This window comes from Vanellus vanellus, assembly GCF_965231255.1.
Source record: "Vanellus vanellus genome assembly, chromosome: 5".
Taxonomy (NCBI): domain Eukaryota; kingdom Metazoa; phylum Chordata; class Aves; order Charadriiformes; family Charadriidae; genus Vanellus; species Vanellus vanellus.
Window position 1 is genome coordinate 19,239,997 of NC_138910.1, and position 27,420 is coordinate 19,267,416.

Here is a 27,420-nt window from a genome sequence, read left to right on the forward strand (position 1 = left end):
CTTCCTCCCCTCCCTTCCATTTAATTTTGAGTGGCTTTATAAATGTTTCCATGTGGCTGCTTTTAAAGTTCTTGTGGTCAGGGAGAGCATTGGACCTAAATCCTCCCCCTCTTTTAGATTGCTGTGCAGTAGCTGTTTGGTTGCATGGAAGGATCAAAACTAAACCCAGTTACGTTACAAGTATATGCATTCTGTGCTTGTGCAATCCGTAATATTTGTGTGTTGGATAATAATACGCGTACATGTAAGTGGATAAACTGAAAATTCAATTGAAGAGGATCAAGGATATGAAACGACGGAATTATTTAGGGCTAAATTGTTGGGGATTATACAGGGCTAGAAATGTAAAATATATATTTGACAGTCTGAACACTGCACTTAAGACTAATGGAATCCATCAAGTCTATTTAAAGAGGTGCTTTCTAAGTCCTCGCAGTCATTTCAATGTGCATTTCTCCCTAAGAACCGCATTATAAATAGCAATGGTCAGTTTTGAGGTCTGATATAATTAGATGCTGCGTTCAAGTATATTTGAGATGAGATATTTGGGAAGAGGCTTTCCACCTCAAAGGATGATTAAGCTTGGGTTTTCTGAGGGAGACTGCACAATCTCCATCACTGAGGCTTTTTAAAAGAGGTAATACCAAGACAAGAGTGGTTTAATGGTGGTGCCCAAGTGCCGGTTTAGGGTCCTCTCCCAGCTCTTCCAGGTGACCTGAGCAGTGGCCTTAACACAAGAATAACTCCCATTGTCTTGCTTTGTTCTTTTACATTCTAAGCATGGATACCTGGTTATTCACATTTGTATTACAAATTTGAATCACGCAGATGAGAACATGACACTATTGTCCTGTTTGCAGGTCCTACGTGTACCCTTGAAAGTATACTGCAGTGTGGAAAACCTGCAGTGAGACTTATAGAAGATTTTTGTACTTGCACTGACTGATTTTCCACATCACCTACAGGACAGGAAGCAGACTGTAACAACTATAGCTATCCAAATAAGTGACAGAAAGTGGTATTGAAAAGATGAAAGCAGCAGATAGAATGTATTGAATGGGATTACTGTATACCCTACAAGATAGAAGATAATCACACTTTTTTTCCCCTGACAAAGAAAGTAACAAGAACAAGCCATTCCCCAGTTGGGTTAACAATCACTTGCATTTTTTGTTAGCTATAAATCTTCGTTTAGTGTTCCCAGAGAACAAAGGGTGCCACTTGATAACTTTGATACTGCTATAACACTGACACAGGGATACTGAAATAGAAACCCCCTGATAAGCACTGTTGGCCAACTCTGAGGGTGACCACCAGCAATTTCCAAGGGAAAATATAATGCCTTCAGTAAGACAAAAGTTTCTTTGGACAAAATAAGGCTCTGTAAATCAAAGAGATACTTCCAAACCACCTCCTAGAACAGCCCTTATTCATGCAGCTCCTATTAAAATTGGGGAAAAGATGTCATTTGTCATTAATTGGGACCCTATTAAGAAATTGTTGAGCAATAATGAGATCTAGCAAAAGTTTTTTAATGTACAAAGTTCAACTAATCTATGCTGTGACTATAGAATCCCACTGCATTTGTAAGTGATTGATTTCTACTATCGTTGATCTAAATTTTCACGCCTCAGCTCGGGATTCAATACAGTCTTTAAAAAAGCCAGGCAGTCAGTACTGCGAGATGCAGCGTGATTCCTCTCTTGTCAAGACTGTCATCTGAGAATCAGTTTATGAAAGATGTGACTCGGGGGTCTTCCCTGGGTTACACAGAGGATAGAAATAGAAAACCATCATACTGGTGAGTACCTCAAGAGCTCATCTGCTCTCTCTGCTGTAACGTAAGACCTTTTTCCCTACCCTTTCTTTCCTCTTTTCCATGTGGTTATCACACCACAGGAGCACCTTTCTTCTCATTCCTTTACTGTTGGCTTTTAATGAGGAATGTTGTGTGAAGGTTTTTCCTTTGGAAAGCCAAGCTTATTGTATCAGCAGGATCACTCTTATCGACCCCCTCTCAACCAACTTGAATAAATTTGGAGGCACAATTTCTCTCCCCTTGTCCCCCCTTCACATAGTATGTGCTCAAGCAGCCAAGCGTAGGCTGCAGACCTCCTTATTATCCTCACTGCATTCTTCTAGATTTCTTCCCAGCAGCAGGACTGGACAGAAAAGGAAATCAGAATTGCCAATATCCTTCTTATTTTAGCTTGGAGGGCTTTTGCTCACGCTTACTGCAAAAAGTAGTTAGGCAGCCATTGGCGGCTTTGCCTCAGCTCACAGCTGGAACACCAATGGGCCAAAAGCAGCACAGGGCTTCAGGAGGATTTATATCTGTGGACTCTGAAAACAGGTGCCTGCACAGACGACTGATGGAGTTGCAGGTATGAATGATACACAGTTTATTAAAAATATGGATTTTGCGTATCCATAACCACTGCTCTTCTGCTCTCCCCTCTCTCCCAGCTCCCATTTCCCATGACATGATTTCATAGAGCAGGAAATCACTTGATAGAACAGGATCCTGCAAATCCCAATGTCAAAAACTCCTGTAATAACGTGTTTTCCCTCGGTGGACATGAGGAATGATACATGTGGGAAGAGGACTGTCCATCATATTTTGTATTTTTAATCTCACACTACTTTCCTATTTGTCTCGTTGGAAAGAGACACAGAAACAAAGACAACAATAAATTCTCATGTCAGCTGAAAAAACCCACATTGTCTCAGAATTGAGCACGAAGACAAATGTATCTTCTCCAGCCTTATAAAATACAAAATGGTAATCATAATGATTACACTGAATAGTTTAGCAATGCTTAGTTTGACAATCCTTGACCTAAAAAATTAGTGTAATTCAACTTGAAATCCAATTTAAAAGTTACCTAACAATGTCAAAATCAATACATGAAGAAGTACTTCCTAAGTAAAAGAGACTTTCTCTATAATCTCTAATCTCTTATCTATTACACAAACATCTTACAGAATTCAGTCCTCAATACTAGAATTACTGTAGCAGCTGTGAAAAAGGGTCCACCTTAAAACAAATACTGGAGAACTTAACATTTTAGTTTGCTCACCTCATATATGTGAACTTGCTCATTCGTTACAGCAAAAATTAATAAAACATTGTTTTGCACAAGTTTGTCAATTAATTGTCCAATTGTGGGATACTCCTGCAAACAAACAGAAGAGAGCCACATCAATCCATTTTTCATTTGCATCCAGTTGCTAATTATCTCCCATGAAACACACATTCAAATGTTCATAATTAATACTGTATTGTCTGTATAGTATAAACTATAATTAGGCACTACATGTACACAAAATAAAAAACAGTATAATTCCTCGCCTTGTTTTTAAGGAAAACCCTCTGAGAAAAGTACAATGCCAAAATCCATACTGGGACACTTGGCTCAATAGCATCTGTGATATATACATACATACATATATATATATAAAATCCATAGAATAACACTGTGCCAGAGCAAGTCGGTATTTGTCCTACACTGAACACCGCGGTGTATATACTCCGTATTTTTGAACACTGAACCTTAAGCTGTAAGTTCTCCTACATGAATCGTGTTCTACAAATTCCTGAACTCCTCCTGAATTCACACCCTTGCAGGGAACATCATTAATGCAAATTTTGCCTTCCCTGCAGAAGGAAGTACTAGTCGGTCCTGTTCCATGTGTTTTCCAGGTTAACGGGAATAAGATTTGTGCTTTCTTTTTTCCTAGCTATAGTCTATCATGATTCCATACAAACACACTGTTCCCTTTTTACTAAAATGTGCAATTATGAATATAATAGACGACAGTAAATATCTGGATTCCCCAGCTCTTACACATTTCAGTATACTTTAATTAATTTTCTAAGTTGCTCGTATTAGTCTTTAAATTTCCAGAATGCGAGTACAAAATTCATAGTAAATTACCAGAACAGTTGACATGGAATATTCATTATTGTGGTCCAAATGACACTTCCCATCATTAGGAATAACAATCCCTGCCAGTTTACTGTCCATCCCAAAGTGGGAATCAGCATCACTCACAAACACCAGCAAATGTAGAGAATCATTCCTCCATCCAATTTTTTCCTGTCATTCAAAATACAATAGTTTAGCATGCTGTATAGCACTCACAATATAGGAAAGCAGCAAAAGATTTGGAGAACAGCATCTCAAAATAAATTAAGGGAATAATTTTAAAGGGAGTGTCTGAACATCTCTTTTAAGAGATGATGTTCATTCCATTGTCTTTGGCTAACCTTTTATCTCCCTGTTCCTGTGTTTAATAACAAGGGCTGGCCATGTTCACATCAATCTGCTTACTACCCTAAACATAATTAATAAAAAATAGTTAAAGAAAAAACAACCAAGAAAACAGACCCAGTAACTGTACAGTTCTTTTTTTTTTTCTTTCTTTCTTTTTTTTTTTTTTTTATTCCTGGCAGTTAAAAAGAAACACAAAAATATTGCAATATGCATGTTTAACTTGAGACAGCCAAAAATATTTTCACACAAATGTAATGAGGCTCTCGGACTGCATTAAAAAATCTTGAAAAATCATGATCTGCTTCTGAACAGAAAATTGGTTGTGTTTTACCTCAAACCAGGAGATAACATAACCATATAATACTAGAAGTGGTTATATAATAATAATATAATAATTAATAATTAATATCATACCTAGAAGTCTCAATTACCTTGCAAACAGCCGCCTGCATAATTGCATCGAATCCTCCCTCTGGAGTGTCTATATTAGCAGAGATTCGCTGGCCTTTCACAATTGCATTGAATTTTTCAGCATCGTTTGTTAGTGGCAAAACGTGTTTGTATCCGAAGGTGGGTAAGCACTCGTATGGCACACTTCTACAAGATAAGTGAGACATCTTATGGATAACACGGAGTGAAAAATCAGTACAACGGCTACTTGGCAGGCCTGTCTGGATCAGTGGGCTTGGTCATGTAGCTCTGTGTCTGAGACAGATCTAGTGAAAAACGTAAGCGAACCATAGAGCATCCCGTGAGGTGGGCAACGCAACCAGGTCTGCATAGAGCCTGGGAAATGCCTCCTAGAGCAGAGTAATTCAGGCAGCTACCAACGCGAAGTCCTTGCCGTGCTCCCTGCTGCGCCTTGTTTTCATACGCAGCAGCACATTAGGATCTGCAGTCCCCTAATGACATTCAGAGAGCACCACCAAGCTGCTGCAGTCCCGCTTCAGGCTGCAGAGCACAGCTTCTCCTCCACGTAAGTTAGGAAAGGGCTAGGGCACCCTGGGTTTGGGGGATACTGCTAGACCTTACGCGGAAAAAAAAGCAGGAAAGCAACATTGATGGATAAATGAAACTGCTATTTTGTGTCGGGCTTCAGTTTCCACCTGCTTGGTATAGCAATGTCATAAAATTCTTATATATATACATATATTGTAGCAAATCAAAGATACGTAATTATTCTGCATACCTGTTTGTTAACCCATTAAGCCCATTCGTAACTAGCAGCAAAAGCTAAAAAGCAGAATCACTCCCGGATTCCTCTCTCCAAACAACATCAAGACTGAACAGAATAATGATCAGCGAGTGAGACTTAAAGAAACAAATCTCCTTTCCCAAACTGACTCAGTTACAGCTGGAAGAGGGCAGAGGTTCCAGGGAGGCTGATGAATTGAATTTTATCCTAAAGATTAATGTTATGACTTAATGTTGGCATGCAAAAAGAGGTAGGTATTTTCCCTGCCTACCTGCAAGGGTTGTTTATTTCTTCAGCTGTAGTTTTGATAAATGGTGAAACTGGTTTTTCAACAAAAGAACCAAACCCCAGTCTGAAGTTGCTTGTCAGTTTTGACATTTCTTTGGAAAGAGTTGAACCCAGTTCTTTGATTGTATTCAGATCATCATCCATGGAGGCTGAAAGATCCATCAGGTAATAGAGATCAATCGGATAATCTTCAGTTTGGCGAACCTTGATCTGTATTGTTTCTTCATGTCCTGTGAAGGTCATGGGAAAATGGGATACGTATCAGCACTTCTAAATAGAAGTTATGAGCAACACCAAGTTGTTCATAAATTTATATATATGGTAAAAATTATGTAGTATTTCAAGTCATCAGTAGAAATAAAAAAAAAAAAACAACACCAACTTCAAAAATTCTCTGTCAGCTAAAATCTCAAACAGGAGGTTTGCAAAACGAAAAGCAGTTCTAGTGTTTTTTCTAAACTGTTCTTCGGTAAAGCAGGAACCATAGATATACAGCTGATTGCTGTAATTTAAAAACATGAGAACATCACTTAGGCATCATGCAGCTTTAGAAAATTTAGATATGAAGCTCACTACAACTAAAGGTAGCACTTGTGGGACATACCACCTACGTTAGAAATTTAAAGAAAAACAGAGTGTATGCACAGGGTTTATTCTCAGTTCCAGCACTATGACATGACCTAACTGGGTGTCTCTTACGTTTCTTTATTCCAAATTTTCTCCAGGAAAAATTCACATCTCAAGGACCCCAAAGCAGGTCTGGAATGTTTCCATAAATGTCACTGGTACCTTGTAAATCCTCAAAGCAAGATTTTATGCTGCCTCTGAGATACGCTGTTTGCCAGACCTGCGGGGGAGAGGCACAGGAGCAGGGATGGGGGGGGGGGGGGGGGGAGGGGGTCCAGTCTCTCACTGCCACCTCAATGGCAAGAGAATAGCAGCACTAAAAAAATATATCCTCACTTTTATTATGTACCCAGCAGTTCTGAAAGTATTTCGAAGTCAGCCGAACCTAGCTTCCATCTGATGAGTCAACAGATAATTTTGGACTCAACACAGGATTTTTATCTTTCTTCTATCAAGATTTTTTTTTTTAGACCGTTCAGTCTGAGAGCCTTCGGTATATCACATTGACTGAAACTTACCTGGTCGCAGCCTGAGAGTTAATTTTTGAGGAGAAATCTGTGTGATATCAGAATTGTTTTTCTGGGTCGCTACAGTTAGGGGGCTGTTTCTGTGAATTTCTACTTCTGAAATGGGAAATTCAATCAAATTCAACTGGCATCCTTTTGACAACAGGTTTTCTGGGGTATCACACCTCCCATGAATTCCAGCCGAGTCCGTGTAATTCTAAAGCAAACAGGAGATGGAATGGTTGAGTTAAGTGTATTTACTGACCAGCCACCAGCACCTGCCTGACGAAAGGTCAGTCCAACGCAGGGAACAGAAACAAAGGTGCAAGTTAGTGCAAACTAGTGCAGAAAGAGGTCTAGGTGGCACAGAAATCTAAATTTGCCCTTCGTGGATCATGTCACACAGGTGTATAATTAATGTAACTTACACCGATTTGGTATCCTGGGAGAAACTGCTCTATTGTCGGGGAACGGGAATTGTGCCACTCACTGCATTTGGCTTCTCGCAGTACTGGGAATGATCACACAAAGCCCTGGTGAGCCCCTGGTTTTTCTGTTACAGGATTATGCCGCAAATTCATCAGTCTTTCCTAAACAGGTTTGAACTGCTGATGGAACAACTGCATTTAATAACAGAAGAGGTCTCGCAGATAATAAACTCCTACAAACTTTTGACAAACTGATGGTGGGGTACCCGTGTTCACTGCTTTTTTCTGACCCACTCTTTCTCCTCGACCCTGGTTTAACATGTTCACTGAAGCAGGTAGCGAGTCCCCGTTACTCTGCCTGGTGTCCAACAAGCACCAGAGCCTCCCTCCCTCGCTCCCCAGCGCTGGCGGGGCTGCCGGCATGCCCACGTCTGTCTGGTTACGTTTGGCCCAGCATCCTACTTGACCTTCTCCTGTCTGGAGAAAATCACAAGCCTATCAATATCAGTTGCAGTTTGTTTTTGTTACTCATTTCAAAGCGCTTGATATGTATTCCTTTCCACAACACTGCTGCAGGGTAGGTACTACCCCCCCGTAGCGAAGTTAATGGTTAGTTTTACAAAGAGGCTTCTGTGCCTTATTACTGTTTCCTCAAGCTATGTCAAGAGTTTAGATCCTCAAAATCAGTCAACTGCTTCCTGAACTGGAAACTGCTCTGGCCTGTAAGACCTTTTGACCAAAACCTCGGTAATGCCCCGCAGAACCGGCACCGAAACATTCAATTCCCGGCTGACGGTCGTGGGCCTATACCATGGGGCCGCTCTTTTCTACTGGATTTGGGTAAGCAACCTGGGGCTCAGCCATTAAGCCACGAACATTCTCCGAATTCAGTCACTGAAAAAGTTTCCATCCAAAGCAAAACAGATTTATTTTAAACCTATTAAACCAGAACTGGGACCCTTCTTCCCACCAAAATGTCAGCCTTCATGCCTGAAAATTATCAGGGATCTTATATCTGTTGGGTGGAAGCAATGTTGAGACACCTGATGGGAACAGTGGTTTATTAATTTTCAGACTGAATCTGATGTCTCTGCTCAGGCAAAACTCTCACCAACTGCTTTTTGAACACGATGCGCATAAAAGTCACGTATCATTATAAAACTTTCACAGGGAGATCCATATCATCTCCTTTAGTTACACACTTTGAGTTGCCGGCTTTTCAAAACATGTGTGAAACGGCAAACTCATATTTAAGATACAATTACAAGGTGTGTTTTTATCCTACAGAAAACAGTGGTTTCTTTGGAGACACTTGTGTTTACTCTGACACTAAAGCTCTTACATCTTTTGCACTCCTGATGTGTTGTTCTCTTGCAAACAAGTCAATGAGCTTATGAACAAAGAAAAAAAAACATGTTTACCGCTCTGAAGTTTTCAATAGTTCCACAGGGTTTGGTTTTTTTTAATCAATAAATTGTGTTTCATTTTTGTTTTCTGAAAATATGTGGCAGTAGTCAAAATTATGTGATCAAATTTCATTTAAAGATTTTGATTGTTGAGTACAAACATAAAAACTACTGCAAACACACTAACATGGGTGACTTTTTTTCCCATGGTAATAATTTGTGCAAACTGCTTTATTATTTTGAGCAAACTTATTTTTAAAAGAAGTGCTGTTTAGTCTTTGTCAGCTACTTCATAAAGCAATATATTAGTTCCATCCTAGGTATCATTTTGCTATTCAAAAAGGCAAGAAATACTTCTAACAGCAAAGGTGTAAATCAGAAACTATCACGAAAAAGAATTATTTTATTTCTCTATTACTTCTGGCAAGTTTTTAATTGTGATAGCTGACTATCTTGCTAATATTAATGAACTAAGACCTAGAATATTTACCGTGAAATAGGGAGAAATTATTTAGCATCATTTACGGGTGAAAGTTTTAAAAGCAAAGATGTTAAGTGACTTGCCTGGGGTTACACAGAAAGTCTGCAGCAGAATTTTGGGAACAAATCCAGATTTTTCTTTTTAAGCCCAATGTATCAGCGATAACGCTTACACCTATGTCATACTAATTATAAAACTGACACTATCATCATACTTAAAATCAACCACAGATTAATCATTTGCGTATGCAAACTGACTGGAGGACCTTCTGTTTACACTGTCTGGCTTGGCATGTAATATGTAAGACGCAGTCTGGTCTCTGACTTGATGTCTGGTGCTTCAACATCAGCGCTGTGGGTGAGTCAGCCCTGAGGCTGATGACCTGAGCCCCTCTAACAGCACTTTTATTTCTGCCTTAGATGAGGAAGGTTGTTTTCAAAAAGAAAAAAAAAAAAAAAAACAAAAAAAAAACAAAATCCAAAAGAAAAACCCCAAACCAACAATGAATAATAGACCATAAAGTCTAGATTGAATTCCACTTTTGATCCCCAGGAAGGCTTCACTAATCGCTGCACGCATTACAAAACCACGGGCTGACCCAATTAAGTCAATACTTCATCACTCAGAGCTACTACAAACACTTCAAGTCTTACTTTGAAAATTTTCTTTGTATCATTTACTCTACCTCTTGAAAACACCAAGCGCAGTGTGGTCCGGAAAGCAAACAATCTTCACAAGTCACTGCGCTCTCCTGAGTACAGGTCCCTAAATTTTAATCCAAGAAGATAAAAGACTGTTAATAATGTGTTTAATCATTCAGTATATGAAGAATCTTGTCATTTAGAGAATGTGGGAGGTGAAAAATGCACACATTTAGCCATATTTAGGATTACTGCTAAAATTCTTTCTTAACGGTATTTCTATTGGTAGAAGATTAACTTTCTAATAAAAATTAAACCCCCGCAATTGCTGGCAATTAACATACATGCTTTCTCATGCTTTATGGATGGCATTCGCTGAGAACATGTCACTTGTTTTCTCCAGTGCACCTGATAAAGTGTTACACGTGTTTCTGGTATGGTGCAGGTAAGACATTGCCCACATTACCAGGGATATTAAAAAACTCTATACGCTTAAACTGCTTCACTCAGATCTGTAGATACGATTTTAATTTATCGTGCAAGTGCCAGTGAAACACTCAGTCACATGTGTAGTATTAAAGTTTCCCAGAGGATCAAAGAGTGATTAGTATAACCAAAATTGCTCAAACGCCCGTCTCTTTCATACATGTCGTGCTATGTAACGACCACATAAACCTTAGATGAATTTGCAGGGTAGCCCTACAGCAGTCTGTCAAAAAAAAAAAAAGTCATTAAACAGAAAGGAATGGTTAAATACTGAAGACAGAAAGCTATTTTGTATCAACTTCAAGCAAGAAACAATGCGATGAAAGGGATCTCCCTACCCCTGAGCCTTACCTTGTGCGCGGTTATTTCTTTGCAGAAATAGGAAACAGAGGCAAAGCAATTCAATCCCCATTCGTTTTCAGTGCTGGCTGCGTGACAAAAAAATATTAGCGTGTTAATTATCGTCCGCGTAAAGGTAGAACGTCGTAAAAATCATATATTCCCAGAGGGTATGTTTTCAGATGTCACCTACAGCGGATTGCGAGGAAACTTCAACCCTACCGGGACAGACCATGAATAAAAGTGAAAACAAGGGCTACCTGGGCAGGTAAAGAGGACAAGCTGTGCATAAAGTAACGTGAACATGGTTATCACTTCCTTGTTTTCCTGGACTCCTTATAAGGTAGAAGGGGAAAATTCATTCAGGTGAAGATTTCTGTCAATCCCAGTCGCTCTGGGTCCTAAAGCAACCCAGCCAAGGGAGCGGGTTTTTGTGCGTACAGCAACTTTTTAAAGGTTCCTCTAAAATTACACCTTTAATGGTTCCCTGAGGGAGTGTGGTAGGCAGACAGGTCATAGGATTGCCAAGTGATTATACCTGGAGAGACGTAAAAATCCCATTTTTTCAGATTTCCTGATGTGGAGGGAAACTTGTAAAGGGAACTGTGAAAAACAAACAAACAAACAAACAACAAACCACAAAAAGCAATCACTTATGAGAACTGAGGATCTGGCTTCAGTAATTCAAGATACAGAGTACGTTTATTTTATTAACATTGCAAACTGAAAAAGAAGTGCTGCAGTTGTGGATTTTTTAATATGTAGAAGGAGGAATAATTGCATTCTCATTTCTGCAACTGACTTGGAAAAAAATATCGTGTCAGCTTTAACTCTGTGTAATAAGTGGCCAAATATTCCACAGCACAGATACAACAATATAACAAGTTATTGCTATCTCTTCCTCCCCCCCCCCTCACCTGGAATGAAGGCAAAATATGCATTTCTTACAACCTTATTAAAGGAAATAAAATTTCTTATTTGTAGATTTCATCTCTTCCCATCTTTTATGCTCTGCTATTGTCTGTTTTGAAAATCCTTTGTTCAGGGCAAGCCCTCTCTTATCATAAGGGTTTGCAACCGACTCTACGCAGTGCAGCATAAAATTATAATTTCATCAGTCATGTTGCTGGCCTGAAAACATATATCCTTTTTTTCTTCAGTCAGAAATCCTACCAAAGCTCATAAGGACTAGGTTGCTCTCACCAAGAGAACTGGCAGGATCCGACCTCCCTTTTCAAACTGGTGGTAGCTGTAATCTCGGGGCAGGATGTGATGGTGGGGATGGGTCTATACTAGTTAAACTCAACATGCCTGGAAACATTCCTGGGCATCGGGGCCAACTGGCACGGAAAGACCTGAGTTTATGCTTGCAAATTGCCCATTGGGGCCACTCTAGCAACCAAATCGTGCCCAGAAATTGTTTGCAGAGTGTGTTAATTGGAAGAGGTCAAATTCATTCCAGGGAGCATTTTAACAGTTTAATAGCACAGACAATCTCATTCTAGCGCCTGGAAATATTCCCAGGCACATCCGATTGTACTAGTACTTGCACAGTCTACGGGTAGTTTCATAGCAGCTCAAGATGGATTACGTCAAGCCAACCTTTGCCCTGCCCTCGTGCTCCCACCAGTACTCATGTCCAAACAAACAGTGAGCTGATTCCAACTGTTCCAATTATAAGCCAATCACCTTCCGTGGGGAAGGTGGGGGGCTACTTTTCACCTGGGTGGGTCCCTTGAATCATGTGGCTTCCCAGTCCCAAGAGAGCGCCAGGTCAAGGGAGGAAGCAGGAAAGACAGGCAGAGTTAGCGGGAAGGGTGGGAATACGTTAGACTGGATTTAGCCCATCTTAGGCTGTTGTGGAACCATATCTTAACATTTCTGTTTACAGCAACATTCCTGTCTCCTTCAACTGCTTTCTATACCTTGGAGAGTCCTTTGTAAGGCCCTTGTTCAGCTACAGCAATTTCCTGTGGCATGAAAAAAGCATCCGTTGGATTACGTTCCCTCAGCTGGTGAAGACACAACTCTGTGAGGACACTGGCTGCAACTACACAAGCTCAAACAGAAATGGAGGCAACTGAAAATGTTTGCTCATACTAAGAAAAAAATCTTCCTGAGAGTGCCATCCAACACATCTTATTTCCCTGGTTTTAATTTACATTTGTGTACGTGTCCTTTAATATTGTTGCTGCGTCTACAGCCTTGCAGAGCTCCCCAACCCAGTACATTTCCTTTCAATGCAGAAGGTCACTTTGTAGCTCTTACTAGCCCATGATAATGTAACAACACTTCAAACAATGTGCTCAGAGAACTTGGTGGCAGTCCTTCAGCCACCAAAAGGTATCAGACACCAGCAGTGTCCCAGATTAAGGACCAGCCACCTGAACAGCTGGCAATTAGCAAACGCTTATTCTTAGATTCAAGATACCAAACTTCTTAGTGTAGAGAGAATGAATAATACAGCCTACATCAAACTTACCCTTTCTGTTTGATATTATCAGTTCCCCGTTTGCTTGTGTGGTAATATTTTATATAGGTCTTGGCAAGGGCAGCGTGACTGGAGGCTAAGTGCCTGCCTCTGAGTGGGATGGCTGCCAAAGACTACCTGAATAAGCCTTGCCTCAATAAAATAACTAAGCTTCTGCAAATTATGAAGAACAGACCTCCCCAGAGGAAAGGGAGAAGGAAAAGAAAGTAGCAGAACAAACAACAACAAAAACATACAGGGAAAAAAAAGAGAAAAAAAATCAAGGTCAGTTTTGATTTTTGAAAACTCGCACAATGAGAAGATCACAAGACTGGACAGAGTGGGAATAAAAGCTCAGTGATAAGGGCACAGGAGGTTAAGAGAGGTCCAGGAAGGCAGACGGCACGTACCAAGAGCAGATCTCGGGCAAGGCAAGAAAACCTAGGCAGGAAGCTGACAGATGTTTTGAAATGTCACCAACATATCTTGTGTGATATCTAAAGGTAAGTTGACTAGGAAATTCCTCTACTAATTTAATGCTTTATTGGCTTTAACTATCACGTGTGCTCGAAGAGCAGAATTGCAACCCGGAGTAGCCACGCTGATGTGGGGAGGATGTGTACAAGCCTTGGGGGTCCTGGCATTGCTTGGTTTGACAGCATGCTTCCCCTTCTTTACAAGGTCTGTAAGACAGAGTCTTGTTTCGTTCACCCAAATTAGAGACATCAGTTCAATGAAGTATAACAAAAACGTAGTTTATAGTACGGACAGAATGCAATTATTATTGTTTTCATCAGCCACTACGTATTCATTTTGGAGCAAATTCTGGTCCCGATTAAATCAGTGTTACAGTTTTATAATGAGACATCAGAACAGAAAACAGCTGTTTATCTTTCAGTACGGGCAATGCTGAACAATGCAAGTCCGTGGTTCTTTAAAAGTAATAAAATTCGTATAGGATAAAATCTTTAGCGCATTTCCCCCCATACCTGGCACTTAAAATACACGAAGAAAGCACAGAAAGATATTCTGTTCATCAAATCAAGTTTTAACAAATTCACTGGCAAGTAACAAACATTGAATATTGAGGTACAGAAAGAAAGCAAGCTAATGTTGGGGACAGGGAAGAAGAAATAAACTAAAAAAACATTAGACTCAAGTTGCATTTCATTAATAGTAGTGGGCTTTTTTTTTTCTCTAGAACAACGGTGTATCTTTTCTAGCACACTGAGCTGAACCCGTCAGTCAGCCTGGTGATGGGTCTGTAAAGGTTCCAGAATGGGAAACCTTTGCCTCAGCGTTGGCTCATTCAAATCTGAAAATTACTTTGTTTTCAAAAAACCCCAGCCTCTCCTGCAAATAGGGTGTGAACTGATGTAGCATAATTACACATACAGGGAGACCAGCCCAAGAGAGAACAACAATTAGTTCCTTTTGTGCTAGACAAAACCTGGAAGAGGAGGCAGGCTAGCTCCAGTGCAAGCCGATCACTCAACATAAGAGATCAGTATGTCCCAAGCTCATCAGAGCAAGCAAAATCTCTTTCAATTAGAAGCTGAAGAGCTATCCATAAGGAGGAGAAATTCTTGTAAACGATCTCTCAGCCTCACACGTGACCCGGCTCCTAATCCCCAATGCTCTTCTCATATACGCTGTCACCCTGAAAGCCCAGAAAATGCAGAGCAATTTAAAGTCCAAACGTCCCACAGGCTGGGACAGTTCTCAGAATATTTACAAAGGTGGGGGGAAGCGTCTCCTGCACTTCAGAAAACATTTCTCTCTTCTTGCCCTTCATCAGAGACTTTTGTGGGACTGGAAGCAGTGAGGTGGGGTCTCCCTTCTCTCCAGCACGGACAGTGACACTCACCTCCTCGTTGCGCCTGGAAGAGGCAAAGGGCTGCACTCCTTAGGTCAGAGGCAGGCTCCTTTGCATTTGAAACATCTGGTGACTTTATTCTCTCCTTGGTTGGCTTCCAAATCAAATCTGTCTAGAAAGCTCCTGATGATCTCTAATTGGGAATCAAAGCAGACTTTAAAAGTTTTGGTCAAACGCTTTAACCAGAGAGGTAGCAACTGAAGAATATGCAAAAGAGGGGTTAAAATACTTTTTACTTTTCTCCCAAAGAAGACATATGTTCTGTAGCTGCACAGTCAAGTGTTTCCGGACTCTTGTGCCCACAGAAATGGAAGGCATTTTCTTTGGAAAAAGACTACCCAGAAATATATCCCTCAGCAGCCTGGCAGACCCAGTTCCAAAGAACGGCAGTGACAGATGTTTCAGAGGATGCCTGTCAATTAGCTAAGCAACAAAGCCTGAAAAAAAGTTTCTAAGCGTGAAACTCAGACTCATCTCTAAGGAACTAGAGGTGATTTGAGTAGCCGCGTAGTGATGTGAATGTCCTGCACACAGCACAATCCAGCACAGTCAGAAAACAGACACAAATCCTGCAGTGATACTGGAAGGACCAACCTGTCTCTCCTTTTGCTGCAGCATAGGACTTGGCAATACTTTAGGGAGAGCTGACAAAAACATTTAAAGAGGAAACAACAATCCCTAACAAACAGTTGTATTTAATGGGGAAATTCAAAGTGATGGTGAATGCGACTAATCAGTAATTTTTACTTTTTTTTTAATTGAATTTTTTTCTAGATATAAAACAATAGTGTCACCTATCAAATCACTGCGTAAAATAAATAAATGCATCTGGATTTATACATTGTAAAGGCTAGTTGATACTATTTACTATCTCTTTCTTTGTTTCTCAGCATGGTGAGAGATGGGTATTGCTCCAATAGAAAGCGGTCTGAGTCCAAAGAAACCGCTGTAAGCATTCGGGTCCTGTAGAAACGACACGGAGCCCGCAGTAAGCGAAGATGTGAACGTGCAGTGACTGAGCTGCTTCGCTCCAGCTCCCATGTTTTGGGGCATAATAACATCACACCCCATTAGGGGCCTAGGACCAAAACACCGCTGTGCAGGGGAAGCCGTGGAGCCCACTCAAGATGTGGGCAGGTGTGTGGAAAGGAAAGGCCTCTCCTCCACTCCTCTCCAGGTGTGTTTGCCACGCATGATGGCGAGCGGCTTTAGAAGAAGATGAGGGGTGTCTGCAGCTCCTTCCAGCCAAAGAGCCATGCAAAGGAAAGGAATTTTTCCCCTCCAGCTGCGAGCAAAGCGGGGTGTTGGGGATTCATGACTCAGGCCGTGATTCATGCTCTGGTCTCCTCTCGTTTCCGGAGCAGCGCTGCTCTTAGACGAGGGCAGAGAGCGAAGTCAACAACCTACCTCTGAACAAACAGAGAGGAAGAGGAGGAAGAAGGAGGAATTGCTCACCGACTGTGCAATGAGCAGCAGGCGGCCAACCCAGGGTGTTTTCGACTCGTGTTTACCTTGCCCACAGCTCTGACCCGGCTGGTTCCAGCCAAGGGCGTGAGCAAACCTTTGGCCTCAGCTTCCTTCACATGGGTGAGCGCTTTGAGAGATTTGTTTGCTTTTCAGATTTGAGTACACTCTCACACTCAAAACCCCGAACCGCAGAAGGGCTCAGGTGGAACCAGTGGGAAAATCGCGCGGCATCGGAGCGGGACCGCCAGCCAGCCAGCCAGCCCACGGCACGCAAAACATGCCAGGGGTTTCCACACAGCCTATCGAATCTGGCCCCAGTTTCTGTTTTCTTTTCACACTTACACGGTACGCCTCGTTCTCCCTGTGCTATAAAAGCCTGGTGCTGGGGCACCAGCGCAGGCACCTGCCCTCAGGGCCGGTGCGAGGCTGAACACGCTGGTGGCGGGAACCGCGCCGAGCACGGGCTCCGCAGCACCTCAGACCTCCTGCGCTTCAGCTGAAGAGCTTTCTGTAACCAACTCCCTTCCCATTGACGCTAAGCGCAAACTGGAGCTGCTGTCCCCATGACAGGAGAGCCAAAGAGAGTCCTGGGACAGGCGGCTTGCGGCGGCCCCAGAAGAAACGCGAAGCTTTGGCACAGTCCCGCGGCAGGCTGGGCTAGGCGATGATGCAGAGCGGGGACTTGCTCTTGAAAAAGCCGGCAGGGTTGCGTAAACACCATCTATTCAGGCGTGATTTACCCAGATGTAAACACTAAACTACCGAGCTGGGTTTAAGTCGCTTGTAAAAAGTGATTCCCCTCCGGCCTTACACACAAAACATAAATTTATCTTACAGTTGACCTTACTGTCCTTAAAACTACGGAAGTTCGGTGCTTTGCTGAAATGCAGGGTTTGGGTAAGGTTAATCTAGAATAACCAGAACAGATAAGCGTATTTAGCTCAACAGCTGCTAAAAATGGAGGAAAATGGACTCCGGCACTGCCTGAAACCAGCCACGTTTCTGAAGCTTTCCAGGAGGTATTCTCAACTTGGGCAGCACGGTTTCTATTTACAGGCCACTCACTCCCGACAGTGGGTGAGTTTTCTCTTTTCTGAGAAAAGAACAGGATTTAAGGTTTCAGGAGCCTTTTGTGCAGAGTGCTGCCATCTTATGGCTACTCTGGAGTAGAGAAATAGTTACTTTCAAACTTAGATGGAAAAGAGGTGAACAGCCCTATTACCTTTTAATTACCTTGCTAGTTATGTAAGAACCTTTGGAGGGGTTCATATCGTTGTTAAACAATTTGGTCATTTATGTTATATTAGAGTTATAATTTTTGGTTAGCATGCTTTTTTCAAATGCCTGTCTCATCTGTCACAGTAAACAGAACATTACTTCTACTGTCTTTGTGGTAGTTACATGACTCTGAAATGTCACAAATTGTTTCCAATATCTTTTTCAGTATAAATTACTACTGTGTTTGAAAATCTTTCCATATTGTTATATGTGGGTTTCATATGGAAATAGGAAGGAAATTTAAACCAACAGAGTCTGCCCACATGTAAACAAAAACATTGGAAAAACAACCTTATATACAATTCTTCTGAAAAAACTGGTAAGAACTGTTGATATTAACCAACTAACTAAGACCCTGCAAGACTAAGAACACGTAAATAGAACCATCGCTAAATAAAAATAAAATCAGCTAAAACAATCCCAAGTACTTTGGCTCCGTAATACCAAAAGCATATGGCAGGGTAGATTTTCCCTAACAATATTTTCCAGGAGTTCGAAGTGATTGATCAGGTAAATACTGTCAATAATATTTGATCCACTGACACCTCATGCTTCTTATCTCATATGTTTGCAACCACATTGCTGTGCTTTGGTTGGACACTTAGCACACAGAGTTACGATAATTTTAAACCTTTTTTTTTTTTTTAATTAATTCTTAACATTTTGTAGTACATCAGTATGTCACGGGAGGCCATAGAGTCATGCTTTCTATCTGAACCAATAACTTAACAGGTATTTCAAAAAATACTATTACCACAATAGTACAAATCAGATGGCACAACAGTGCAAAGGATCTCATAGATACCGAAGATGTGTCCTTTCACCTTCCATAACTGTGTTAATAAACTTGGGGAAAATCCGTCATAAGACTACTCAGACTGTTTAACTCGGTGCCAGAAAGGCAAATAGAAAGTGGCTCTACTCACCTTTATGGTATCTGCAAGAACTAGGTGAATTCCGCGTTACCCAATTTGCAAGCAAGTTCATTCCATTTTACTGTGATACTCTCACCTACAGTGGTTTGTTCCTGTCACTCTTACTAGAAGACCGTGTCCGAGACCTCACTCTTCTCATGGCTGGAAACCACCTCAGCTCCAGCCTGGTTGGGCTAACTGTCAATTTATATCCATTTGTTTTAATGACAACATTGTCTGGTAACTTAAATAACTTCTTTCCTTTCCTAGTATTTGCCCTGCCCTTCTTTCCCCTCCCCTTGATGTATTTATAGACAGCAATTGTATATCCCTCATTCTTTGTTTTGTCCAGTTCTACTTCTCCGCATTTCTTTCAATGCTCTTTCCCAATTATGGGTGACAGACGGTGCTCCAGAAGAGCTTTGACCAGTGCCTCCTCCAACAGTGTCTGTACTTACGTATCCCTCCTTAAGTCTCCTGCATCATAACTAAGGAAGACCATTTTGGCCTTTCCCATGGCTCCATCCCAGTTCTCTCGGCATCCTCCTACAACTGACCAAGACATTACGGTCTTTCTCTTGCTCATCTGATTCAGAACAACTTACAATAGAAATCATTTCCACCTCAGTTTGTGTGTGATCTGGCGCTTGTGCTGTTAAATTCTACCCCACACCTCCAGATCTCTAGTTCCCCCCCAGTGTTTATATAATGGTATGGATATTTTTCTCATCTGACCATGACACTTTCAGCAGCAATGAAAGTATTATTACTTTCAGAGACTAGCTGAAACTGTGATGCTTGAAAATCTCTACCCAAACTTTAGGTAGCCCAATAATTCCCTTTCCTGAACAGAAGGGATCATACATATATTCCCTCAGCCCTAATACATTGTATTAAACATTTATTGTTTTCACCCTATTTTCCCCATTTTATCTCCACACCCTTATTTATTCTTTCTTGAAAAAATGTGCAAAAAATTTCTATATTACTAAGGTCAGATTAATGAAGCTGTAGACGTGAGGTCACTTTTTCCTCTGCTGTTCTTTCTTCTTTGTTTTGACAGATCTTTTAAGAAAAACTTGGTCCTGTACTTGGAATTTAATTTGCTTATTCTTTCAGCATTTTAGGATGGATAACAGACGTCATTCCATTATAGGCCTACCCTACTCTGGATTTACTTTTCAACTTTGTAAATGTTAGCTTTTATTTCTACAAATTCTTCTCATCCTGATTCTGGTTTTCTCCATGATATATACCATCCTCTTCACAGAAAAGAAGAGAAATAATTTATTTGGTTTGGGCAGTATCTACACAATCTTTAATCTCTACCCCATCCTCACCACATACCAGACCCCCTTTTATTTGTGTTAGAAGAAACTTTCAGTCTTTCACGTTCTGTTTGCAGATGGTAAGTCTGTAAAAATGACAAATCTGATTGCACCCTCTGCTTCTTGGTTTCCAAGATACCGTTTTAAATGATGATCTTGTATGGTGGGTTTTTCTTCTCCTATGACTTTCACTGTTTCTGCTCACTCCTAATAACTCTTTTTTGAAGGATTTATTCAACCTGTAAGGTGCTAACACCCTTCACTCTCTACTTACACTGCAAAGTGCAGGTTTTTAAAATACGCTTTTAAAGAAATTCTAACACTCCGATTTGGAACCTTCATCCGCTTGACATCGCTAACTAGTTTCTTTAGGTACAACACTTCAGAAAGATAAATTTTGAGAAACCACAAGGCCTGTTCTCGTCTATTCTTTCACTTATTTTCAATTTAATCAAGTTGGGATAACTTTAGCTAGGTTATTTTCTACAACCAGCTGCTCTATGTCATCACTACCTAACAAAGACCACCTAGAATAGCATCGCGGTAGTCCAGTGACTGCTTAGTGATGAAATCTGGCAGCTATTACACCCTGGAATAACTGGCTCTACCGTTATCAGTAACATTTGCTTTATACTCTATTTCTGAGCACTTAAAATCTCCTGCAATGAGACAATGCTTAGAAGTTTCTCTTTTGTGCTTGTAGTCATCTGTGTTAGATATGTGTGTAACAGCTCTTGAGCGGTCCTTCAGAAGACCTTTGGTTTGACAAATTCCATTCTGCCCATGCCACCTCTCTCTGCCTCTGTAGGCAACTTCATTGTTACTGAGTGATGCCTCTGGACTTGTTTTTATTTCTGGTTTTCTTAACAGTCTACACACTGGTTTAAGTGCCTTTCAGACATAGATTACCAATCCACCATACCTGCCCAGTCTTGGGAGACTCGGGGTCATTCTGGGTGCTGCAGTTCTAACCCGCGTCTGTTTGCACATGATTTTCGTACCCAAATATCTTGGCTCATCTTCCAGGATAATGTGCAAATTGTTTTAATTACATTGCTCACATCCATTTGATACCTGGTATCCATGTCATTCACACCACATTCCCACCTGCGCCAGTACTGATTTTTCCTGTCCATTTTTCTCCCACCTGATATTTCTTTCTGCCCAATATATTCACCACTTTCCGCTTGACAGAACCAGGCTTGGAAGTTACTCAAAAGTGTCCCCCAACCTTCTCTCCCACTTCCTAGCTTACAATCCTATTACTGATTATACTGATATGCAAATACATATTGTTATCATGTCTTGTCGTGCAGTATGCTACATGATGCAATTTTGTTATGCGATATTGATAGCAATTACAGCAATCTCTGTTGCAGAAAATTAATACCACGTTTGCTCCAACAGAGTTCATCTAGTTCCTGTGGAAAATCCTCTTTCTTCTCAAAAGTTAAATGCCTCACAACACTCCTCATAACATCAATTCTTAAGACATCTGCTGCTCTTTATTATCTTGCGTGCTTTAACACACCCTCTTCAGGAATGAAACGCCACGGTGGGAGCTTTTCCTTCAGGACAAACCTACTTACACAGATTTCCCCTGTTTTCTGTTCTTCTCAGTGCTCCTTCCTTCAGTCTTCTACCCTGCAATGTGAGCTGGTGCAAAGTTATATGTCATCCCAGAGATGACTGCATTGCCACAGATGCTAAAATGGCTTCTGTTTTACAAATGGAACAAAGAGTAAAACTGCACGCGCATACCGTGTGTGCATCTGCCTGGAATACAATCATTTTAGCTTGAAATTAAGCTGTGATAGCATTGCTGACTTTACATTTATGGGACAGTTTTAAAATAGCTTCAGTCAAAATAAACGCATTTTTGAATGAAAGAGAAAAAGCGAAAGCTTGAATAGACTTTTGAACTTGAATAACTACATGAGATGTCTCATCAGTTCTCCTGGAGATATTTTAGTCATTGGGAGTTAATCATTACCTGAAACTACGTGAAAAACCTATTCAAAGCCAGCCTACAATACGGTGTTGTGTTAGGGAAGAAATGCAGACATTGAGTCATAGCTGTCAGTTATTTATTATACTACAGTCAGTTATGATGTGATTCTTTCCAACATTACTCTTGCCTTTGATTTACAGTAAGATACTGATCTGGCGGATGAGACTGTCTCAATTAGAGCAAGACCCTGCCCACCCTAATCAGTAGAGATGTTTGAGTGTTTAACTACCACACAGTCACTCCAAAATTTTAAAACTGTGTGAAAAATATACATAAGGGTGAAGAGGTTAACGTTAATTTGGAAGAGGCATCTGAGCACCCTTTTACATCAGAGAGTGACAGCTGCGCTCAGTAATGTCCGAGAGCAACAGGAGACACCAAGGAAGAATTGAAGCAAGTCAAACACTGGTGCTACGGCTGCACCCAGGGACCGTGCCAAGCCACGAATGGGGTTATACGCCAACCTCCGGGGAACAGCAAACACGGCCCTTGGGCTAATGCGCAGGAGGTACCTCACTCTGCATTTTCTATAGACACAGTCAAGAGCAAACTGGTTCCTAACTGGGGCGTGTGAGGTGCTTACTGCTACAGAGAAGAAATCTGGGCCAGAAACAAAATCAATCCAACATATTGTTTGTTAATTTTATTTTTCAGCTGTCCTTCTGGACTTCAAAGCTAGGGCATTCCTCTCTTGCTCGGTCGTGTGTGAACTTTCTTACATGTAGGAAAAACACAAATGCCCTCTTCTGCCTGTGTCACGTTAACATGAAGATAAAAGTGGATGGGTACGTGACCTCCAAGTCGAAATCAGGGTAAAAATTTTGAGTAAGATTATCCAATAAATAGCAACAGCAGTGGACCGAACTTGCTAATAATGTCTTATGGAAAGTACATATTTATCATGTTCTCATGATGTCATCATTTTCTGTCTCATCTTGTGAAAGCTGATCAGTATTTATGGTTTTAAACATATACAAAAGCAAACAAAACCATTGCAGTCATTTATTCAGACTGTGCTGACACACAAAACTACTCCCAATGCCTGCACAGTCACATTGCTAATAAAAACGCTCATCTTTACTAGGTCTCTTTCATCATCAGTTTGCTTATGTGGATTAATAAAACCTATTTTTCCTTCATCCTGAACTTATATCTATGTTCTCATGTGTTACCATCTGATTCGCCCTTACCGCTTTTATAGGAGTATTTTTCTTTTCTTCCCCTGCTGCTTCCAAAACCCCCTCTTGGGTTTATTTGCTATGCTTGTGCGTTGAGCAATGATAGTTTGATTTAGCTTGTGCTTTTGAACTTACATATTAATGAATCTTTCAAGACTTGGCCTTTTGCTTACATTCTTCATAGTGTACCGTTTTCTTTATGACCCTGGTACTGTGCTGCTTCTATTGTTATAGTGATGCTTGAGGAAGATGATTGCTTCTTGGAAGAAATTGCTCCCCTCTTGCAACCAGAACCGGTCCAGGCTCAGGGTCAGGCAGAGCATCACAAGCTCCAACCTGGGCAGCCTTCCTGGCTGAAGAAATTACTTAGTGCAGCTCTTGTGGGAGAAATCGGACCATCTCTTTCTGTTTATAATGTCTATTAATGCTCTGAATAACAGCGCAGGCATCCCAGAGGCCTTGATCCGATTCTACAAGGACAGCAGGTAAATATTGCCAGAAAAATAACAGTTCAGTGTCGGGAACAGGGGATTTCCAAATCTGAGCCTGAAAGCCTGGGTGGAGGACAGCCAAGCGCAGGAGGCGTGGAAGCCAGGAAAAGGTCAGAGAGGGAGCAAAGCTTGCTGAGGCTGATTTTGAACAGCCACTTGAGGCATTGGCGATGCTTTTAATACCCACTGCTACTGGATGAGAGGAATTGCTGCTAGCGTGGCACCGTGGGACCAAAGGGGGCATGAAGCATCTTCTGGTGATGATAAGGATCATCGTTACAAGAAGGTTTTCTGCCCCGGGGAGAGACGGCAGCTTTTGCAGTCCTACCCTCTAGAAAGTTCTGCTGAGGGAGGAAAAATAAGACGACTCTGCAGACAGAGCCAGGAGGCTTTATCATACGAGCGCTGCTCCTAGGTAGTCTGGCAGGGTCTCCTTTCAGGAGCAGCTAGTGCTAAATGAAACCTCATGTTGATCAGGCTCTACCTCCCAGCTGACAAGCCTGCAGATGGCCAAATAATGCCTTGTCACAGCCTTCAGGCTGTCTGGGTGCCAGCAATGGGAAACAAACCCTAAAAGAGAAGCCTGGCCCCAAGTTTGCACCCCTGTACCCCCAAGAAAAGGATGAGAACTGCTGCAAGAGCAAGGGCTGCTCTGGCTCTGCCGGTTTGCTGAACTCAACCCAACTGCTTCGGTTGTTACTGGAAGAAGGTGCTGAGCAAGCGTACAAGGAAAATTCGATGCATTGATTTGTGTTTTCTTATATATAGGCTACCAGAAAGCAAGTCGCATGAGAGTTTTGGATGCCACTGAAACGCTGACCAGGTCACAGAAGTTTGATTTCAGAGGCATATTCCTATCTTCCTAAACTTTCGAAATGAAATGTTGTTAATGACAGCACAGGCATCTCATGAATTTCCCCGAGTCCCTTCACTCTTAACAGATAGTGTGAATGCTTTAATTAAAGATCTGACAGAGAAGTCGATCGGGACTACTGTATCATTTTCCTTCCATGGCATGCTTCAGCAAGCTGATGCAGATTGCTGGGTCGATGAGATATATCAATATTATAAGACACACCATGTGTCAGGCCGAACACATTAAAGGCTGATTTTAAATTTTAACACAGGTCATGAATCACTCATACTTATTCAGCCATCCAGAATTAACATGAAAAATATGAGTTACAAGGGGTTTTTCTGTTTCGTTTTTATATAAGCAGGAGGATGAGGCACCTGAACAAAGGTTCATACGAGACAACGACTTTAACTCTGCTCATATAGAAATAGTTCAGACATTTAGATCACGACACAGAAAAATCAACATTTGCCTTTTGCTGAAGATTTCACCATAGCTTTCTGAGAACTAGAATTTTGGCAACTGGATTTGGGGGCAGCCTGTTAAGACCATCAAGTCTGGTAAAAAAGAATGTATACACAAAAAATCTCAAAACAAACAAACACAAACCACCTTTTTAAAAAAGTTGTCCCCCACATCTCCCAAAGAGAGAGCAGGTAAAGTTCAAAATGAATGCTACTTTGCTCAGTTCTCTTTTTGACCATTTATTGGTATTGTTAGCTAAAGTTTCTCACAAAGGCGTTCAACTGTAAGATTATTTTGGGTTAATCTCAACCACATAACTCATAATAGTCCTTGACTTTACTGGCACCACTGAGGACTGCATGCCCTACAAATTGTAATAGGTATTTACATGATCTTAAGTACTTTGGACAATACGTTATTATGATTCATCATTCTTTATCTGTCTTTATTTTTGCTGATTTTTTTTTTCTTTTATAGCTCATCTTTGTCTAGACCAACACCCAACTCCTTATAAACACAAGCTTAATCATACCTAGACATGCAAGCTTAGCTGGGCAAATAGGTGATGTTCTCTAATACTCTTCATCAGATCAACAGTTTCCCTTTCTATTTCAGCAGCATGGAAATATTTTGTTCTCAGAAAAAGCGCCTTATTTTTTCCTCCTTATTGTAGGATCGATGAAGTATCCGATGATGACGTTCACTGCGGACTATTATTAAAAGTACTTGCTGCAATAAGATTACTCATCCAGTTTCTGCACATTTTTGGTGAGCCTGTGATACCTCAGAACCTGCGTCTGTCACTGGGGACGGCACATAAGCACTTGCAGAGCTCTACAGCTCTGCTAGAAGGAAGAACAGCGTTTTTTGGCATCCTGAGTAGCAGCAGCTCTATAGTGAAAGACCATTGTTCAAAAATGGGGCAATTGGAGACGGTGGCATGGCAAAAGAAGCACAGAGAGGACTGCAACCAGAGACGCAAGTAACAGGTCTATTCATAGCAGTGCTTTTCCCCAGGGGATGGCGTCTTGCGAGTGACTTCATTAACTGCTGACAGCGGACAGACTGCGCCGCGCTGGGAGTGAAAGGGAAACACTCATCAGATGGCCCCAGCCACAACTGAGGAAAGGCACAGAAGAGATAACTGGCAAGCGTGGTGCTTTCATCCCCGTTCAGAAGAAGTTAGTCACATCCCTAAATTTAATGCTCTATTCCTTGCCCTTCGGTACAGCAATCTTCTTGCGTTCAGACTCACTGCCTGCACAAAGGGTGCTGCTGTCGATTCAACGTGCTCTTGGGAACTTCCCAGGCTGTGGAAGGTGGGGTCTGAATTCCAGATTGGTTACTAATTGTAAGGAAAAACCCCAAATATCTTGGGCGTTTGTTACTTTTAATAGCCTGGAGAAGACACCTACCACACCTTGTTACCTGTCATTCAATGCTGTGCTGTGTTTGACCTCTCGCGCTGCGCGCAGCAAGACTTCCCTCACTGTGTGGCCAGCAGGACGTGTGATCTCTCGGGTGTTTCCAGCAGGTTTACTCACAGAAAGGGGGTCACACAGCCCAAACAACCCGTATCCTTAGAAGCAGGCATCCCCACTCCCTCCACAAGCTTAAAAACATTCATCCCTACCAAACCAACCATGAGGTGCCTGCAGATGCTCTCCACACTTAAAAGACCATACCAACAGCTAAACAGCTGAGACCTGAAACACAAGATTGTCTACGCACAATTACATCCTGCTTTGCTCTGAAAACATACGGAAAAACACATCGCCTTACCTCCCGCTCCCCAGTACACTGGAGCATTTTTCGGGTGCAGAGCAGACTCTCTGACATCGCAGCTGCCCTTGTGCCGCAGCTCGGCTTTCCGCTGGATCAGAGGGAGCTTCTTTTTCTCCACATGGCAGCTGCCCTGCTCCTTACCAGCCCTGCAGCCAAGCCTCCGTTTTTAAAAGCCCACCACTGTCCTGCTCCTTCTAACTTCGGTTTTCTCTGCGAATTCTCCAGGCTCCCTGGGCGTCTGCGTTTCAAACATTTATACCTTAATTATTAGCTTTCTTTAGAAGGTTTTCTGCTCTGCAAGCCCTATCTCCTCTAGGAAGTTTAAAGAAAACTAGCCTAAAATACCATTAGTCAAAAGTCCTATTCTTCCCAGAGGAAACACTAATAGTCCTTCATAACCAAGCAGGCTATTTATAGGAATGGTGACAGTGTGTCTAAACCCACAGCACAATGAGCATGAGGCAGTCCACATGAGACGCGATGATAGAGGCTGTTCATAAAATCAAAACTGGCATTCACGTGCTGTACGTCAATAGTGACTTAAGCAACCACTTTCTTTTCTCACTCCAGAGGGAAGAAATAAAAGCCCTCTTAGCACAGGGACGCATGCCGCTGGAATAATTAATC

At 41.5% G+C, this 27,420-nt stretch overlaps 1 protein-coding gene across 1 annotated transcript in view; it reads right to left on the reverse strand.

Moving 5' to 3' along the window:
- The window catches only part of ITGB6 (integrin subunit beta 6), a gene marked incomplete at both ends in the record, with an annotated part of 39,007 nt that extends 28,260 nt beyond the window's left edge, over positions 1-10,747 (reverse strand). Inside the window, 7 exons of the mRNA XM_082484452.1 lie at positions 3,081-3,176; positions 3,939-4,100; positions 4,709-4,874; positions 5,744-5,990; positions 6,906-7,110; positions 9,894-9,973; positions 10,687-10,747. Coding sequence (XP_082340578.1) covers positions 3,081-3,176; positions 3,939-4,100; positions 4,709-4,874; positions 5,744-5,990; positions 6,906-7,110; positions 9,894-9,973; positions 10,687-10,747 — 1,017 coding nt within the window. The remainder of the gene's footprint in view (positions 1-3,080; positions 3,177-3,938; positions 4,101-4,708; positions 4,875-5,743; positions 5,991-6,905; positions 7,111-9,893; positions 9,974-10,686) is intronic.
- Positions 10,748-27,420: the final 16,673 nt, after the last annotated feature.